The sequence below is a fragment of the Pecten maximus genome, chromosome 10 (genome assembly GCF_902652985.1).
Source record: "Pecten maximus chromosome 10, xPecMax1.1, whole genome shotgun sequence".
NCBI lineage: Eukaryota > Metazoa > Mollusca > Bivalvia > Pectinida > Pectinidae > Pecten > Pecten maximus.
In genome coordinates this window covers 9,231,917-9,252,486 of record NC_047024.1, presented here as the reverse complement: position 1 = coordinate 9,252,486, position 20,570 = coordinate 9,231,917, and the positions used below count along the sequence as shown (strand labels likewise).

Here is a 20,570-nt window from a genome sequence, read left to right as displayed (position 1 = left end):
ATTTACACATTCTAGTATTATAATAGTATGTACCGGTGTTACATTACTATAACATTCTAGTATTATAATAGTGTGTACCGGTGTATCATTACTATCACATTCTCGTATTATAATAGTGTGTACCGGTGTATCATTACTATCACATTCTAGTATTATAATAGTGTGTACCGGTGTATCATTACTATCACATTCTAGTATTATAATAGTGTGTACCGGTGTATCATTACTATCACATTCTAGTATTATGATAGTGTGTATCGGTGTATCATTACTATCACATTCTAGTATTATAATAGTGTGTACCGGTGTATCATTACTATAACATTCTAGTATTATAATAGTGTGTACCGGTGTATCATTACTCTCAAATTCTAGTATTATAATAGTGTGTACCGGTGTATCATTATTATCACATTCTAGTATTATAATAGTGTGTACCGGTGTATGAATACTCTCACATTCTAGTATTATAATAGTGTGTACCGGTGTATCATTATTATCACATTCTAGTATTATAATAGTGTGTACCGGTGTATCATTATTTACACATTCTAGTATTATAATAGTGTACACTGTATACCGGTGTACCATTACTATCACATTTCAGTATTATAAAAGCGTGTACCGGTGTATCATTACTATCACATTCTAGTATGATAATAGTGTATACCGGTGTATCATTACTATCACATTCTAGTATTATAATAGTGTGTACCGGTGTTACATTACTATCACATTCTAGTATTATAATAGTGTGTACCGGTGTATCATTACTATCACATTCTAGTATTATAATAGTGTATACCGGTGTATCATTACTATCACATTCTAGTATTATAATAGTGTGTACCTGTGTATCATTACTATCAAATTCTAGAATTATTATAGTGTATACAGGTGTATCATTACTATCACATTCTAGTATTATAATAGTATACCGGTGTATCATTACTATCACATTCTAGTATTATAATAGTGTGTACCGGTGTATCATTACTATCACATTCTAGTATTATAATAGTGTGTACCGGTGTACGATTACTATCACATTTTAGTATTATAATAGTGTGTATCGGTTGATCATTATTATCACATTCTAGTATTATAATAGTGTGTACCGGTGTATCATTACTATAACATTCTAGTATTATAATAGTGTGTACCGGTGTATCATTATTTACACATTCTAGTATTATAATAGTATGTACCGGTGTTACATTACTATAACATTCTAGTATTATAATAGTGTGTACCGGTGTATCATTACTATCACATTCTCGTATTATAATAGTGTGTTTCGGTGTATCATTACTATCACATTCTAGTATTATAATAGTGTGTACCGGTGTATCATTACTATCACATTCTAGTATTATGATAGTGTGTACCGGTGTATCATTACTATAACATTCTAGTATTATAATAGTGTGTACCGGTGTATCATTACTCTCAAATTCTAGTATTATAATAGTGTGTACCGGTGTATCATTATTATCACATTCTAGTATTATAATAGTGTGTACCGGTGTATGAATACTCTCACATTCTAGTATTATAATAGTGTGTACCGGTGTATCATTATTATCACATTCTAGTATTATAATAGTGTGTACCGGTGTATCATTATTTACACATTCTAGTATTATAATAGTGTACACTGTATACCGGTGTACCATTACTATCACATTTCAGTATTATAAAAGCGTGTACCGGTGTATCATTACTATCACATTCTAGTATGATAATAGTGTATACCCGTGTATCATTAATATCACATTCTAGTATTATGATAGTGTGTACCGGTGTATCATTATTATAACATTCTAGTATTATAATAGTGTGTACCGGTGTATCATTACTATCACATTCTAGTATAATAATAGTGTGTACCGGTGTATCATTACTATCACATTCTAGTATTATAATAGTGTGTACCGGTGTATCATTACTATGACATTCTAGTATTATAATAGTGTGTACCGGTGTTACATTACTATGACATTCTAGTATTATAATAGTGTGTACCGGTGTATCATTACTATCACATTCTAGTATTATAATAGTGTGTACCGGTGTATCATTACTATCACATTCTAGTATTATAATAGTGTGTACCGGTGTATCATTACTATCACATTCTAGTATTATAATAGTGTGTACCGGTGTATCATTATTATCACATTCTAGTATTATAATAGTGTGTACCGGTGTATGAATACTCTCACATTCTAGTATTATAATAGTGTGTACCGGTGTATCATTATTATCACATTCTAGTATTATAATAGTGTGTACCGGTGTATCATTATTTACACATTCTAGTATTATAATAGTGTACACTGTATACCGGTGTACCATTACTATCACATTTCAGTATTATAAAAGCGTGTACCGGTGTATCATTACTATCACATTCTAGTATGATAATAGTGTATACCCGTGTATCATTAATATCACATTCTAGTATTATGATAGTGTGTACCGGTGTATCATTATTATAACATTCTAGTATTATAATAGTGTGTACCGGTGTATCATTACTATCACATTCTAGTATAATAATAGTGTGTACCGGTGTATCATTACTATCACATTCTAGTATTATGATAGTGTGTACCGGTGTATCATTATTATAACATTCTAGTATTATAATAGTGTGTACCGGTGTATCATTACTATCACATTTTAGTATTATAATAGTGTGTACCGGTGTTACATTACTATGACATTCTAGTATTATAATAGTGTGTACCGGTGTATCATTACTATAACATTCTAGTATTATAATAGTGTGTACCGGTGTATCATTATTATCACATTCTAGTATTATAATAGTGTGTACCCGTGTATCATTATTATCACATTCTAGTATTATAATAGTGTGTACCGGTGTATCATTATTTACGCATTCTAGTATTATAATAGTGTCTACCGGTGTATCATTATTTACACATTCTAGTATTATAATAGTGTACACTGTATACCGGTGTACCATTACTATCACATTTTAGTATTATAAAAGCGTGTACCGGTGTATCATTACTATCACATTCTAGTATTACAATAATGTATACCGGTGTATCATTACTATCACATTCTAGTATTATAATAGTGTATACCCGTGTATCATTAATATCACATTCTAGTATTATGATAGTGTGTACCGGTGTATCATTAATATCACATTCTAGTATTATGATAGTGTGTACCGGTGTATCATTATTATCACATTCTAGTATTATAATAGTGTGTACCGGTGTATCATTATTATCACATTCTAGTATTATAATAGTGTGTACCGGTGTATCATTATTATTTCATTCTATTATAATAATAGTGTGTACCGGTGTATCATTATTATCACGCGTGATGCTATAATATAGCTGCTTTAGAGTATTTGGAAAGGTAGGTTGCTAAAATGTCACTCAATATACTTATGTATTCCATTTGTCAAAAAGTAGAGGATACTTTAATACGTCAAATTCATATTACAACACAAAAATGGATTTAATCAAAAAGTAAGAGAATTGATGAATTCAAAGTAAATTTTATTTCAGTAAGATCAATGAATATTTTTCAGTTTCAAATCAAACAGATATTAGCATAGATTATCCAATTCCTTTAAAGTAGACAACTAAATTAGATTGCATCTAGAAGACTATGAATGTATATAGATCTGCATCGTTTTGACCTTCCTGTCTTCTTATTGACGTCAAAGGAATATATATACCATCATTATGAGCAAATATTCGACATCAATAAATATTACATTGTAAGATGTAAGAAAACAATTATACAGGAAAAAGCAATTGTCACAGAAATCATTTTCATCTCTGAGCGTGGGTGTGAAATTACTATTTATACACATTTTGAAACTATAAAAAGTAAGTAAAGTAAAGTGTATAACAAACCAATAGACGCTTAAAAACCTACATTCATACCTGTACATGTGTATGTCGGAATGCCTTCAAAACAGAAAAAGTTAACGTACACGTATGGTTGCTTAACCTCTCTATTGAATTACATACCAACCGACCAATATCAAAAATGCTAATTTATGCATCCGTATGAAAAAATACATAAATAACATCACAACCGGATGGTCGGTGGAACGTCCAGACCGACAGTAACAGCCCCCCCCCCCCCCCCCCCCCCCCCCCCCCCATTTTCAGTGCCAACATAGAAAGAAGACAAAAAAACATTATCCCGAATTGCGAATTAACTCCCCAAACAACATGAATCAATATCCTCACAATAAGGCCTCGAAAGAACATCAACGAACAGAATCTAACAATAACACGATATCTCACGGTCGTATTTACGTCTGGGTTCGAACCCCGATTGGACGTGAAAAGGTAGGGAGCTGCCGACCACGTGGGTTCTTTCCGGTTACTCCGGTTGTCTCCCACATTTTAGACAACAAGAATTGAAAAATGTCTCTGAATCACTGAATTGACACGATTCATCACTAAATTGATATTCAAAGACATTTGATTGTGCATCCCGGAAATGCTATTTTCATTTATTTTATGTTGTATCCCTTACACGTTATTTACAAGAATTTTATATTGCACCCAAGAAATGCTGTTTACATGTATTTGCTGCTACAACCCGAAAATGTTATTTGAATTCAGCATTTTATTTTGTATTCTGGAAATGCTATTTACATGTTTTTTTTATATTGCACCCAAGAAATGCTATTGTCAAACCCCGAAAATATAATTTGAATATAGTATTTTATTTTGTATTCTGTAAATACTATTTTGTATGTGTTTTATGTTACAACCCGAAAAGGTCATTTGAATTTAAAATTTTATTTTGTATCCCGGAAATGCTATTTACATGTATTTTATATTACACCCCGAAAATGTAAAATGCAGGTATTATCTTATTTTGTATTGCAGCATGTCTTTTATGCAACACGACGGAAATATTTTACAAATATTTAATGCAACAACCCGAGTATATAATATATATAATATAAATTCAGTATTTTACTTTGTATCGCGGAAATGCTATTTACATGTATTTTTATGTCAATCACGGAAATACTATTTACAAGAATGTGATGTTTCCACCCAAAGATGTTACATGAATTTAATATTTTGTTGTTTTTTTTTATCCCGGAAATGCTAATTATATGTACATGTATTTTATGCTACATACCGGAAATTTTGTTTGCATATATTAATGTTACACCGCGAAAATGTAATATGAATTTAGAATTGTGTGTTCTATCCCGGAAATGCTATTTACATACCTTTTTCATGTAACACCCGAAAATATGACAGGACTTTAGTATTTTATCTTGTATCCCGGAAAAGCTATTAACATGTATTTTGATGTAACATTCCGGAAACGCTATTTACATGGCAATGAGCCTTTGATATTGTTTCTAAAGTTATAGGGAACTGCAGTTTGTACCTAAGAAAAGAACAAGAAAAGATCAGCTTATTCCTTTTCTCAATATAATCACTTAAGTAAGGTATATTGTTAGAAATAAACATTTATAAACCGGAAGAATCCCAAACCATTATATACATGTATCACGGTTTAAAGTTTTAACGGTATCAACTGATCCATCTCTCAAAGATATGTGTGAGGAACATCGGAGAATACGGTTGAGGATGACTTGTGAAAACCTTGTGAAGACATGCTGGTCTCTTCCTCGTCAAAGGTGTCATACGCACTATCCATTGACCGTGCTCTATTCAAAACGACGTCAGTCTTCGACTCTAAGACTGTTGGTCCGTTTTCGATCATCAGAGTTTTCTGTGGAACACTGTCAGATACAGACGACAGTCTCCGCTTGATAGATTTCACCCAATCATCAAGGATATATGGATCTCGTGTTTTGAATACGTAGTCACGGTGGCAGTTCTTGACTATCAAAGCTTGCATTTCTGTAAGAAAAAAAATCATTTTTAATTTTAAAATCTCTTCTGTTATGTATGCTTCAACTAAAATTATAGAAGGTATGTCTTCGAATCGGAGTTTTAGCAAACACACTCTACAACATGTACATAAACTCACCTCCGAGAGATGTTTTTCGTATTTGCGAAACTTTTGAGAACTCTAGCTTCTTCTCCTCCTCTTCTCCCCATCGAAGGACACTTAAGGACTTCCCGTCCATGTCAAAATCTAAAAGAGACAACTCTACCTCGTGGTCCCAACCACTCTTAGTCTGTTTGTAAAAGGACCCTGGAAGTAAAAAATAAAAAAACAGTTAATCGTAAGCTACCCTAAACAACAACAACAACAACAACAACAACAACAACAAACAACAACAACGTCATTCTGCAAATAGAGTAATAGTTGTAACAAACAATTCGCAATTATATTTTCAATCCCCAAGTAAAGTTGGTTGAAACAAACTTTTTTTAATTTAATGATAAATTAGAAAAAGGTTTCGTTGATGTTTACCTTGATGGATCATTTGCCGGGATGCCTTTCCATATCTCGTTCCGGAGTTTCCCAACTTTCGCTGTCTCTTTCTAAGCTTTTCGGAGAAACCTCTTCCTTTCTTTAAGAATTTCTGACCTAGTTGCTCTTTAATATCCCCAAGGGTGCGCTGCGGCTTCCTAACTAGCTTTTCCAACATCTTTATGTAGGCATTTAGGAAGTCTTTTCCAGCCTTCCTGTCAATAAATCCAGAGTTGTATTCCAATTCCAGGTCAATTTCGTGTGTTGTCCTGTCGTGCCAAACACGCATCACGCTTTCCTTGCTATAACTCCCAGTCAGAGTGTTCACCATTTGTATCATCGGTTTCTGGGCATTAGCACTGCTTAATACCGAGTCGGGCAAAACTTCCTCGAAATTTGTGTCCTCCATTCTGACTTCCTTTGACACGCTAGATTCTTCAAAAATGATCTGATGTCTTAATACCGATAGAGGTTCTAGTTGTTCAGAAACAATTTTCTCAATTTCCTTTAGAGGGAGCAGGCTGTTCTCCAAGCACTTCCTGGTCTTGCCTGCGTTTTCTGTGATCATATCCATGAGCTGCAAAGCATCATTGCTAAATTCCTGAAAAAGTGGTACTGTATTCACCAGAGTAGCTATGTCCTTGTTAAGGGCAGGGAAATGCAGTCTGAGGTCAATAATAGTCAGTAGTGGGATGCAGTCAAGTCCAAGAACCAAATGGAGGTAAAGCTGATAAGTTGTCTGCATGAACTGGAAAAGTGTCCAGTTATTCTTTTCGACCAACTTTGATATTCTGCCAATCAACTTCCTGGGTGTTTGTATCCTTGCAAACGCCACCCTAGAAGGATCACACTTGTGGTCAGAAGAAGGTAAGAACGTGACTGGTTTAAGGTTGTTTGGAATTCTATTTCTCCAAAAGGTTTCCATCGGGGTTGCATCTTTCTTGAGACGTTTGTATACCATTTTTGGAATATCATTCGTCGTTGTTGGCATGGTGATGGGTATATCCGGATAGGACCTTCCGAACGCTTGAATCTCTCCCAGAAAGAGCATTACCGATGCGTTGTCGAAACACAAATGATTAAATACGAAACGCATACGGCATTTCTTGCCATCGTTTGCATACAATATGCGAAGAGGCAGGTCTTTTTCTGGGTTAAACATGTAACGTTCTCGTGGAGATGGGATACGATCTGTTGAGCTTATTTCCCGCAGTTGTACCTCTTGGAAATCAACTTCCACATCTTCTGGTGAAATCACAATCTTCTTTATTTCGCCCTGTGTCTCACTGTCTTCATCTGGAACAAACAATGTCCTCATCAGAGGGTATTTGCCGTGGATCTGGTACAAGAAACTTTTCCATATCTCTGGAACAGAGATTGCAATCATAACGTCAATATCAAGGCAAATGAAAAGTCCAGGAGACATGGGATCATTTAAATACTTGTCGTAGTATCTCTTTTCTGGAAAGGTAAGTTTGTGTTCCATACTTTCGTCTTCTTCTTCTTCTTCCGACATGTTCTCTAATAAGTACTCGGCGATGCTGCCAATTGTTGTATCTTCCGACATCAACGTAATAATTGGAATCTGGCAATTAGTGACCTCGGAGATTTGGTTAGCAAAAGTCATAGCAAGCATTGAATCCACTCCAAGCTCGTTGAATGCCGTGGCTGGTGTAAGCATATCGGCATCGATTCCTAGAACCTCGCTAGCAACCGCGATGATAAACTTTGTAATATTTTCGATGGTGTCCAGATCATAGTCTAACTCTATTGCCGTTTGGTTTTTACGGCTTTTCCCTGCATTTACAAATGTCTTGAATCTTTGACGAACTCTTAGCATGGTCGGATTGAGTAATTCTCTGCCGACGATGTTCCAGTCAAATATTCCATATGTTATTTGGGGGATCTCCATCATCATTGCGTTTTGAAGACATGTTATGATCTTTGGTACATCAAGGGAAAGATATCCGCGCATGGCAAGGTCATCCTCCGTTTTGTTGTCTTTCAGCATACCGACAGACAACGGGCCCCAGTTAATGCTCTGCCCACACATGCCATTGGCTTTTCTGAGATGCGCCAATGAATCCATGAATGCATTGCCAGCGCCGTAGTTACTCTGTCCAATATTTCCCATAACAGATGTCATGGAAGAATGCATGACAAAGAAGTCAAGGTTATAACCCTTCGAGGCCTTATGCAGGTTCCAGCTTCCAACAACTTTTGGCAAAAGCACCTTTTGAAGATGTTCCTCTGTCATCTTAAAGAACATCGAATCTGCAAGTACACCAGCTCCATGGAAGATGCCTTTGATTTTGTATTGTGGGAAGGTTGACTCAATAGTACGAAAAGCTTCTTCTACAGATGTATTGTTTGATACATCGGCAGATAGGTAAGCAATATTGGATTTCGTGTTGTCCTCCAACTGCTTGATTTCAGCTTTTTTTGCGTCATCTGGCTGTCGTCTTGATAGAGTAACAATCTGGCCAGCCCCGTTCTGCGATAGATACTGCACTATTTCCCATCCAAGGCCAGTCAATCCCCCTGTAACTATATAACAACCATCCCGTCGTAACGCTTGATCTTTGGAAATTTTCAGTTTTTTGTTGTCACCACTGCTGCCGCTTTTCTTCCGTGTTAAACTCAAAGATTTTCCAAGTACGGCTGTCTCTATGTTCAATTTGTCGGCATTTTTCATAAGCCATTTGATCACTTTTGGTACAGCCTTTTCTAGCTGTTTCTGCCCCAGCATCTCCTCGTTATCTAAAGTAACGTACTGGATGTCCGGGTATAACCGTTCCGAGGCACGGGCAACCGCTTTGGAGAGGTACATTTGTAGGGACAGCACTCTTTTTATATTCGTGCAAGCTTCAATCATTCTTGCAAGTCCCTGTCCATTTACACTGGATAAGACGACGAGAGTTTCTGCTGTATTTCCTAAGGAACTGTTACAAAGGTCTTCATATGTAACACATGTAGATTCCATACCTTCACATGTACTGAGCATTGCTTTCATCATTGCAGGAGAAATACTAGAATCATTTCTCCGTGAAACAATTGTTGTTGATACTTTTGATACACTCTCCTTCAGTTGCCACACTATCGCCGCAAGCTGCAACAAACCTGGTTTGTATCCAGGAATGTCGCCAATTTTGCAAGTGCAATCCTTTGGAATGGTGACTTTACTTTGAACTCTCATTGGATAACAAGCCACAGTCCTGTCTTGTTTTCTATCTGTAGGATATCCAAGTGCTTCAAACGTAAGTACATCGAAACCATCCTGGTTGTCCTCTATCCACAATGGGACGTTACTCTCGGCAGATTGAAGGGTGAGTGGGTACACATCAGGGTCATGAAGAACTACCGATTCAAGTGTTAAACTTAAATGATTTCCGTCATTATTCTGTTCTTGCTGAATAATGTAAAAAGTGTCCCGGATGTCATCAGGGTGTTTGCTTTTTAATTGAAGTTCGAACCCTTCATCAAAATCCACCCACCTCGAGTCGCATCCCTCTTCATCATCTTCCGCAAACTCATTTGCAAAGATTCCATCCTCCAGTAATAATAGTTCTGGCAGATCCTGGAGTGTTTGATTGCCCCCAGTCATCAGAGTACGGAGAAGAGGAGCAGTATTCTCCAGTGAAAGGTGTGTATCGAGAAGCGTGACGTTTAGTGGATGTTCACGAATAATGCACCTCACCATTCCCCATAACTCTGCTCCTAGCACACTGAAAACTGACGCGTCACTATTGCGAGTTTCTTGCGTTCCCTTGGTGATCACAAAGGCCGGTATGTTGACATTGACCTGTGCCATGGTCTGTGAAATGCTCAACATTGTACTACAGTTTTTCAAAACAGCTTGGTACAACTCATCTGTGCCAGAGTCATTGATATGTTCTTGTGATCCTGCTATAAACACCAACGACTGAGGCCGTTGCTGAGGGTCGTTCAGGATAGCACTTAGATCATCAGTAAATGATTTACTTTCAGCAAGAACAATCTTTGCATCAGTATTTAGCAAACCTTCTGCAAGTTTAACTGCCTTGTCTTTCGTCAGGGCAACAATGACTGTTGAAATTTTCTCAGCTTCTTTTCCAACGGATATCGATATCTTCTTGCGCTGCCACTGCAATCGGTACGCCATCTTTTTCTTGCTCTCTTGCTGTGGCCCAATAATAACCACCATGAAATCCTTGACTTCGACGATAACACTGCCATCTTTTGATAAAAGAAGGGCATTGTATGTCATATTTTCCTCGGTTCTTTCTACCATCTGGACATACGCGTACATGTGTCTCTCCAGCGGCCTGTTGATCCTAAGGCGCCCTATTCCCCCCGGTAGAACTGTCATCGATTTGTCTGCGTCTATATCAAGTACGCCGGATGTTTGAAGAAGCCCGTCTAACACTGCTGGGTGGACATTGGTAGTATGAAGATCTCGCAGGATAGCGTCCGTCAAGTTGATATCAACCAAACATTCCGTTTCATTTCTGATTGCATTACCAATTATCTTTAAATCATCCCCATATGCAAATCCGAGACTTTCAAGTTTACCATATGTTTCTGCTGCTGTCTGGGTTGATTTGCAACGTTTTCTGATCAATAGCAAATCAAGGTGCTTTGGACTATTCTCACTGATATCAGTAGATATTGTACAATGAGCAATTTTGTCATCATTGTTGAAAACTCCAAACGTTGCCTTGGACTTAGTTTCTTCTGTCACCATCGCCTCTGGGACACTAGCTTTCCCTTGTACCAGTCTCAAAGGACGGAGAAACCGTGTTGAAATTTGCAAATTCTGCATGGATGTTTCGAACACCTGTTTTCCAATCTCCAAGGCCACATCTGAATAGAAAGCCCCGGGAAGCAGAATGTTACCACCAACCACATGTTCATACACAAACGGCGTTTTGGATGGGTTGATATCTATTCTGAAGTGAATTCCTTCCCCTGGGATCCGTTCAACGCAAAGATGATTCGTGTTTACATTTCCAATGCCCTGGACCATTAGTCGCCGTGTGTCCGGTTCAAAAAGTGATTTGACCTCGTTGAAGGCATACGTTGGGATATCGGTGAGTTGGCCATGTGAGACTAAATTGTCCCATTTAGGATTGCAGCCTTGCTTGTACAGTTCTAGCAGAGATGTAGATATGGTAGAATACTCCTTGTCTGTTGTCATTGAAGCAAATGCACCAGCTTCTTTTGGGTCAATTATGTCAGGTAAATGTGCACGCAGAACAGGTCGAGGGCCGATTTCAACATAGATATTATAGGGGCCGCTTTTGCTGGCTGTTTCAATACCCTGTTGTAACAAAACAGGCATCCTGACATTCCGTTTCCAATAATTAGCAGTGGTGAAATCTCCCTCTCTTGACAATTCACCAGTGACTGTCGAGATAAGAGAACATGCTGGCCGTTGTCCAGACAATCCATCCAGATGTGTTTCTAGTTCTGCGCTTGCTTGCTCTGTATGGTGACTGTGGTAGGCACATTTTACATCAAGTTGTTTTATGAAAGGTTTTTCCTTCAATTCTTCGTCTTCCGATAGCATACTACTAACCTCATCTATGACGTCACTATCACCAGAGAGTGTACAGCTAACCGGACTATTCTGTACCGCAATGTTGATTTGTCCGGGAAACTTATCACAAACAGATTGCACGTGATCAACAGGGCATTTCCCAACCACCATCATTTTACCGCCAGTAGCATTTGCTAGGATCCGTGACCGATGGTATATTACCTCGATTGCATCCGAAAGAGAAAGAGCGCCACTTATGTATGCCGCCGCTACCTCTCCCACGGACTGGCCTAGGACCGCATCTGGAGTAATACCGTAGAACTCCCATAGCTTTGCGTGTGCTATCTGACAAGTAAATATCGCTAAATGGCTTGTAAGTGGATCCTGTACATCAATTCCGTCGCAGAATCGGTCGGCGATGGACCAGCCGCAGAGAGGGCGTAGAAGACTGTCTACTCTTTCAACTTCAGCACGGAATACAGGTTCCTTTCCCATCATTTCTTTACACATTCCATTCCAAGAGGTTCCAACACCACAGCACAAGAAGACAATATTTGGTTTACTGAATCCAGGAGTTTTGACAGTTTTCATCGAATTTGCCTGTTTTTCGCATTTTTCAGCAAGCTCAATACAATCTTTTGCTGCGAACGCTACACGATAACCGAAGTGATCCCTCTTCATGACGGACGTATAGGAAACGTCACAGATGCTATACTTCCCAGTCTTCAGCTTGGTGGCAAATCTCTCAAGGCCTGTTTTGATGGAAGAAATATCTACCGCTGACAGAGTAACAAAGTGGTCAACAGGTTTATCAAAATCACAGTTAATTTCGTGCTTTACTTCTGTGTTCGGGATCTGTTTGATGATAGCATGGCTATTTGTACCACCGAAACCAAAGGAGTTTACACATGACATCCTAGTGCCATCAGGTAGTGTGTCCCAGTCAGTGATGCTAGTAGCAACTTCAAAACTGAAACTTCCAAAATCTATCTTAGGGTTAGATTTGCGGTAGTGAAGAGAGGGCACGACTTTACCATGATGCATCATAAGCATGACTTTAATGAGACCTGCAATTCCAGCTGCAGATTCAAGATGGCCGATGTTTGTTTTTACTGATCCAATCCGGACATCGGTTTCGCCTTCTGGGATGTGTTTGCCTTTGGAGAAGAAGGACCCCAGGCTGTTTGCTTCGATAGGGTCGCCAACAGGTGTACCGGTACCTTTTCAAAAGAAATTAAAAAAAAAAGGTTATCTTGAATTGCTTGCTAAAAATCGCACAAGGTCGTCTACTGTTTCGTTCATATTATAAAATGAATAAACGAGTGAGGAAATAAAAAAAAAATTCTGTGAAGTGTATAAAGATGATATATATCTGCAGTTTGAATATATGCCTTTTATGAACATAAATGTTATAAAATCACAAGTAACTAGAACAAGTTTGGAATCGTTCTATCATATAGTGAACTAGATTTATGATTACGAAGTGAGAAGCAAAATATTCGTCAATGGGATGTTTGCAGGATGTCATTGAATCGCTCCTTGTGATATCACACAAGTCGGTGCAACATAATGATTTTTACAACGATTACGGTATTTCACCGTAAAACAGTAGATGGGTATACCTAAATGTATTTGACATGCGACTATTGAAATAGAATGTATAATCAAAATAAAAAAGGGAAACACTGTTTACCATGTGCTTCAACGTATTGAATGGTCTTTGGGTCGACCTTGTAGTCGTGGTATACGCGCTCTAAAAGGGCTGATTGTTGTCTACCAGATGGCGCTGTAATAGGAGTTGCGGTGTGGCCGTCCTGGTTACACCCTGTCACTATGACACTCCAGATTTTGTTCCCGTCTAGTTTGGCCTAAACAGCATCGGAAACAAAAATCAGAACAAACTCGTTTACCATCTGATTATCTTAGCGACAAACAAAGACTGTGTGTACAGCATACCTCAATTTAACTTCGATTTTGACTGGATATGACGCTGATAAAAACTGATTCTGAGTCGCATGATACTAATGATGATGACAAAGATGCTTCTCTATTTTGTATAAAGAGTTAATAGACCCGTTTTTCATTGGTATACCTGCTTAAGGCTCTTGATGATAACCATACCACATCCCTCCCCTCTAGCATAACCGTCAGCTGTGTCTGAGAAGGCCTGGCACTGTCCAGTTGCGGAAACCATCCGGGCTTTGCTCAAAGGAACGAATATATGCGGGTACAAAATACTGTTGACACCGCCACATATTGCAGCCTTACAGTCACCTGCAATATTTAAAATATACATAAACGTAACCTTTTCCAACAGCTATAATTCAGCAAAATGCATCGCCTTGTATCATTTAATAGATATATTAAAACAAAATGGTATGTTACCTTGAACTATTGAAATACTTGACATTGAAACATTATATTACGTGATATTGAAATATTATGTTACGTGCTATCGAGATAAGATGTTACGTGACATTGGGACATTGCTTTTAAGTTTACGTGACATTGGGACATTTCGTTACATGACATTGAGTCATTATGTCGAGTAATATTGAAACATTATGTAATGTGACATTGGAACATTATTGAGCCAACATTGAAACATTATATCAAGTGACATTGTGACATAATGTAACGTGACATTGAAACATTATGTTACGTGACATCGTGACATTATGTTACGTTGCATTAAGATATAATACTGCGTGACATTGAGCAATATGTTACCTGACAATGAGTCATTATTTCACGTGACAATAAGACATCATTTTAAGTAAGATTGAAACATTATGTAGCGTGACATTAAAGTATTATGTAAGGTGCACTTGACATTGATACATTATGTAACATGACATTGAAACATAATGTAACGTGACATTGATACATTATGTTACGTGATATTGATACATTATGTCACGTGACAAGGAATCATTTTATTAAGTAACATTGAGACACTATGTGAGCCGATATTGAAACATTATGTTACGTGTCATTGAGAAATTATGTAACGTGACATTGAAATATTATGTCACGTGCCATTGATACATTATGTTACATGACATTGAAACATTATGTTACATGACATTGAAGCATTATGTTACGTCAAATTGAGATATATTTTTACGTGACATTGATATATTATGTTACGTGACATTGAGTCATTATTTCACGTGACAATGAGACATTATCTCAAGCAACATTGAAATATTTTGTCACGTGACATTGATACATGTCACGTGACAATGAGGCATTATGTTAAGTAGCATTGAAACATTATGTGAGCCGACATTGAACTATTATGTTACGTGCCATTGAGACATTATGTCACGTCACATTGAGACATGATGTTAAGTGACATTGAGATATTATGTTACGTGACCTTGAAATCGTATGTCACGTGTCATTGAAACATTATGTCACGTGTCATTGAGACCTTATGTTACGTGACATTGAAACATTTTTATGTGTCTTATTTCAAGTTTCCATCTCAACTTTTGTCACACGGTTTAAATGATTGACCATCATATGCCACATCACAGTAAGATTTCACCCAATGTCTTAACTTCTGAGTTTAGAGTGGAGACGTATGTATCACTGATTGAGTTGTATGTTATGTATATAACACATCCCTCTTTAAATATACAGTTCGATATTCCTATGTACATAAAAAGAACCTTCCGTACATGTGCAGTTCGACATTCCTATGTACAGTTCGATTTTTCTATGTATATAATAAACCCCTACTAACAAACACAGTACGATATTCCTATTTACAAAACAAACTAAATTTATCAAGGTATATTAATATGGAAGTCCACAATTTACGTATGTGCACAGGAACAAGAAGTTATACGTGGACGTCAGGTAGACTTTGACTCCACTAACGGATTATTTTGGTCCGACGTCAGCAACGTGATATCACGTGCACACACGTCACCATTTACAGTCAGTATGTATATGGTTGGTGATCGAACTCGCCCGGTCAGTAGACTCACCTGACTTGATAGCTTGAATGGCAAGATGGATGGCGACGAGTGAGGAGGAGCAAGCCGTGTCTATACACATGGAGGGTCCCAGTAGGTTATAGATATACGACACACGTGCAGCTATGATACTGAGGCTGGAACCAGTCAGCGTGTAGTTCGTCATAGCTGTTAGTTCGTCGTTGGCAGACTCCCTGTAGTCATCGTTCATCGCACCTGAAAAAAAAATCATTTTGTTTTTTGTTATTTTAAAAAGTGATATTTGTAGAACTATAGATGTTTAATGCTATGGTGTGACCGATCACAACCAAATTACACAGATGTACAACTTGATGTTGTAATGTAAATATGATAATACCATGATGTCAATACGAAATAAGTGACTAAATATGTTGACTGGTCTTATGTGTTAATGTACGTAATATGTATAATTTTTGGAGTTCAATTTTAGAAGTGGTCGAGTGACCACCGACCCTTCAACCCTGACCGATGACAACCAAGATATATCCAGGTGTAAATCTAGATGGGTGCATTATATATACCGTGTATACAAGGTTTCTGCTATGGAAGCACTCATTAACGCACGCACAGTGCACGCACGCTATACATGTATACCCCTCCTAATTCTTTCTAAATAGAGGTACATGCTACATACCTATATATACTCCGGTGTCAGTCTCGTTGAGATCTTCCCTCGTGATACCTCCATCCTCCATGGCCATGTGGACACAGTCCAGTACGTATCTCTGCTGGGGGTCGATTCTTGCTGTTTCCACCTGACTAACTCCAAACAGCTTGTTATCCCACATATCGTATCTGCCAAAACATAGGTATAGTGTAATGTACAGTGTGAGGTGTGAATCTCGTAAGGATGGTAATTTATCTTGGTATAATCTCGTAAGGAAGATAATTCATCTTGGTATAATCTCGTTAGGATAATAATTTATCTTGGTATAATCTCGTAAGGATGATAATTTATCTTGGTATAATCTGGTAAGGATAATAATTTATCTTGGTATAATCTCGTAAGGATGATAATTTGTCATCGTATAATCTCGTAAGGATGATAATTTATCATCGTATAATCTCGTAAGGATGATAATTTATCTTTTAATATTCTTTGAAAACAGAGAATATTGTATTATACATACGGTCATGTCACTATATAAACCAAGTCAAAAGTCGAATTACAATATCTCGATTGTGTGACTATGGTCAGGTCTGAATGGGCACCCCCTGGACGGCGACACAGTCCTAATGACAGTTCCATGTAATAGGGCGTGGTAATGAATCTATCCAGAAAACTCGGAAACATTGAACCGTCTTTCTGTCATATTTACTGTAGACATTAATGACAAACATTGAACCGTCTTTCTGTCATATTTACTGTAGACATTGATGACAAACATTGAACCGTCTTTCTGTCATATTTACTGTAGACATTAATGACAAACATTGAGCCGTCTTTCTGTCATATTTACTGTAGATATTAATGACAAACATTGAACCGTCTTTCTGTCATATTTACTGTAGATATTAATGACAAACATTGAACTGTCTTTCTGTCATATTTACTGTAGACATTAATGGCATTACGAGATTATACCAAGATAAACTATCATCCTTACGAGGGTATACATGTAATAAGATAAATTATCATCCTTACGAGATTATACGATGATAAATTATCATCCTTACGAGATTATACCAAGACAAATTATCATCCTTACGAGATTATACCAAGATAAATTATCATCCTTACGAGATTATACCAAGATAAATTATTATCCTTACGAGATTATACCAAGATAATTTATCTTCCTTACGAGATTATACCAAGATAAATAACCATCCTTACGAGATTGTACCAAGATAAAATACCATCCTTACGAGAGAATACATGTAATAAGATAAATTATCATCCTTACGAGATTATACATGTTAAAAGATAAATTATCATCCTTACGAGATTATACGATGAGAAATTACCATCCTTACGAGATTATACCAAGACAAATTATTATCCTTACGAGATTATACCAAGATAAATTATCTTCCTTACGAGATTATACCAAGATAAATTATCATCCTTACGAGATTATACCAAGATAAATTACCATCCTTACGAGATTATAACAAGATAGATATCTTCCTTACGAGATTATAACAAGATAAATTATTCTTGCGAGATTTTACCAAGATAAATTATCCTTGCGAGATTATACCAAGATAAGTTATTATCCTTACGAGATTATACATGTAACAAGATAAAATATCATCCTTACGAGATTAAATACGCCATACACAGTATGCCTTACTTGCGGATGAATCCTGCACGCCTGACATTGGTCTTCCCTGGTTCCATGGGGTCCTCATTGTAGAAGGCGTCCACGTTCCAGCGTTCTGGCGGGATCTCAATCACGTGATTTTCTCCGTTAAGTAGGACCCGCCAAAACTCATCCAAATTATCAGCACCTGGGAATTTACACCCAACGCCAACAATGGCGAATGCATTATCGTCATCCATTCGGCTCTGAAATAATCACCACATTGTTTTCATAGTCTTGTATTTCCTGAGTTGGACCGTTGTATATGATACCATTATAGCGATTGTAGATCATGTTTATCAACATACAAAATGAAACAATTTCTAACTTTTTTTTAAAACGAGCTGCTGTATACTGAAGCATGGTACAGATTATCCCGCAGTCGGTAATATTATTTTGAGTTGTGGTCACACTGCCACTATTCATTTACAACTTATTCTCCGCTTCCTACTTACTCGTCAAAGATAATTGACATGTTTTGTTTTCAATTCCATGTAAACAGTAATATCCTGCATATGATGTTTTTCCTATTTATTTTGCAGAGTAACCAGTACTATATATATATTGTACTGCCCCCATTGTACTGACGTTCACAATATCTTGGTGTGTGTTCAAGGATTAAAAAAACAACATTTCCGTGTTAATAATCAAGACAACAAGACTACTGAATTTATTGTTAAATGCTATTTAGCTGTATACAGTTATATCAAGCATGTTTTTTTCAAACTCATTTGTGCATCAAAAGTGCTTATTTTTTTCCTTTTTTTTTTTATTTTTCTATTTTTTTAAAAAAAATTGAAATTCTTGTTTCTGATATAAGATGAAAGAGAATGAGTTTTGGTCGTCGGGTTTGTCCGCCGAGAGACCACATGAAAAGAAAAGGGAGGAGAAGGTTGTGTGAGGTCTATTGGAGACTCATTGATCGGGTAATGACAAAAACCGTCCCTCGAGGGACTACACGTAATTGAGACCGTGTCTTATTTACCACTATGCCTGTCAATCTTGTCTGATGTATTGGTTCAATGTGCATTATATATATATATGTAATATTGCGGAGTTTATTGGTCCAGACGTCTGTATGATATTTTACATTATAAAGTAACGTTTACCTTCATTCGGCCAAATAATATGTATAGATAATACAAATATTTATACAATATTAAAAAAGGGGACAAATCTGGGCAAAATTTTGATTAATACACAAGTTCCTAAAAACTTTCATAATGCCATACGTGCTATCACTGAACGCTTTTAATATTTCGTCTTGTATAATAATACTTTTCGAAGATATGTTATTGTTTTTATTAGTTTAACATGGACATCGTAATATATAACGCAATTCATCACCTATTTCATGGTTTTAAACTTCCAATAAAGACAACAAATAATGTTCTGATGTACATACTGTCAACAATGTTATGTTAATCGTAACAGCGCCTGTAAATGCTTGGTTAAAATAATTCTTAGAAAGTAAAACCTATGCTGGCAATATCCAATTGTTTTTTACCAAGTTAATATATTTTCCTAAGTTGAGATTCATAAGAAAATGAAATTATTCGTTTGAAAAGAAGATAGAACATATGGGCGTACTTACCGGAGGCCTTGAAACCCGAGACAACTGCCGCAGAGATCACTGTCTACTGGCTAATTGTGTTTGGTACATGGTTATTAGTCAATTACATGTATATATATATTCTACAACAATGGAACTCTTTCTCAACAGTCAGCAGTAAATATAATGTGGAGTCCCGCCCCCCAATTAGAAGTACAACCGTCACGCCCCTACCTTCCATTGTTACTCACGACTCCGTGTAAACCCTAACCTCACCAATGTAGTAGCTCCGCCTCCGTAAGTACAAGGGTACTAAAAATGTCACCAATGTAGAAACCCCGCCTCCGTAAGTACAAGGGTACTAAAAATGTCACCAATGTAGTAGCTCCGCCTCCGTAAACACTGACAATAGAAGTACAATACTTAATCTCTCTGTATAGAAAGTTAGAAGGTGATAATTACTCGAATCTTCCCGACTTTCTCAAGAAGTTTTGCACAGCTTTGGCGATTTTTATATTGTCAGCTGAGGAAATATTCATGTCACCATTGCAAAGTACATCTACATTTACAGGACCGTACCAGGTTAAATCAACAATAAGAGTTCCTCTAAGTTATTGTACAGGGGACAGTTAAGGAAAAAATGATGGGAATCTTCATAGGGATGTCCACATTGACAAGCAGGTGAATGTGGACATCCCTGTGAAGACCCCCATCATGTATATCTTCGTCTTTATCATCAGTACATGTGACCTATCCCTTACTCG

At 36.9% G+C, this 20,570-nt stretch overlaps 1 protein-coding gene across 1 annotated transcript; it reads right to left on the bottom strand.

Moving 5' to 3' along the window:
- Nucleotides 1–5,080: 5,080 nt before the first annotated feature.
- LOC117335393 (phthiocerol/phenolphthiocerol synthesis polyketide synthase type I PpsD-like) lies at nucleotides 5,081–19,974 on the bottom strand. The gene is made up of 9 exons (XM_033895353.1): nucleotides 19,849–19,974; nucleotides 18,246–18,460; nucleotides 16,583–16,743; nucleotides 15,940–16,143; nucleotides 14,034–14,215; nucleotides 13,635–13,809; nucleotides 6,424–13,161; nucleotides 6,034–6,201; nucleotides 5,081–5,903 (listed from the first exon to the last, which is right to left on the bottom strand). Exons 2-9 carry the CDS (start codon nucleotides 18,452–18,454, stop codon nucleotides 5,587–5,589), a joined length of 8,154 nt encoding a protein of 2,717 aa, XP_033751244.1. The 5' UTR covers nucleotides 18,455–18,460; nucleotides 19,849–19,974; the 3' UTR covers nucleotides 5,081–5,586.
- Nucleotides 19,975–20,570: the final 596 nt, after the last annotated feature.

What these genes read in the sequence shown, in the direction of transcription:
- LOC117335393 (XM_033895353.1), bottom strand. Translation starts at nt 18,454, where the DNA reads ATGGATGACGATAATGCATTCGCCATTGTTGGCGTTGGGTGTAAATTC. An exon ending in CGTGCAGGATTCATCCGCAA is followed by an intron (nt 16,744 to 18,245) that starts GTAAGGCATACT and finishes ATGTTTTGGCAG; the next exon opens with ATACGATATGTGGGATAACA. An exon ending in CATTCAAGCTATCAAGTCAG is followed by an intron (nt 14,216 to 15,939) that starts GTGAGTCTACTG and finishes TAAATATTGCAG; the next exon opens with GTGACTGTAAGGCTGCAATA.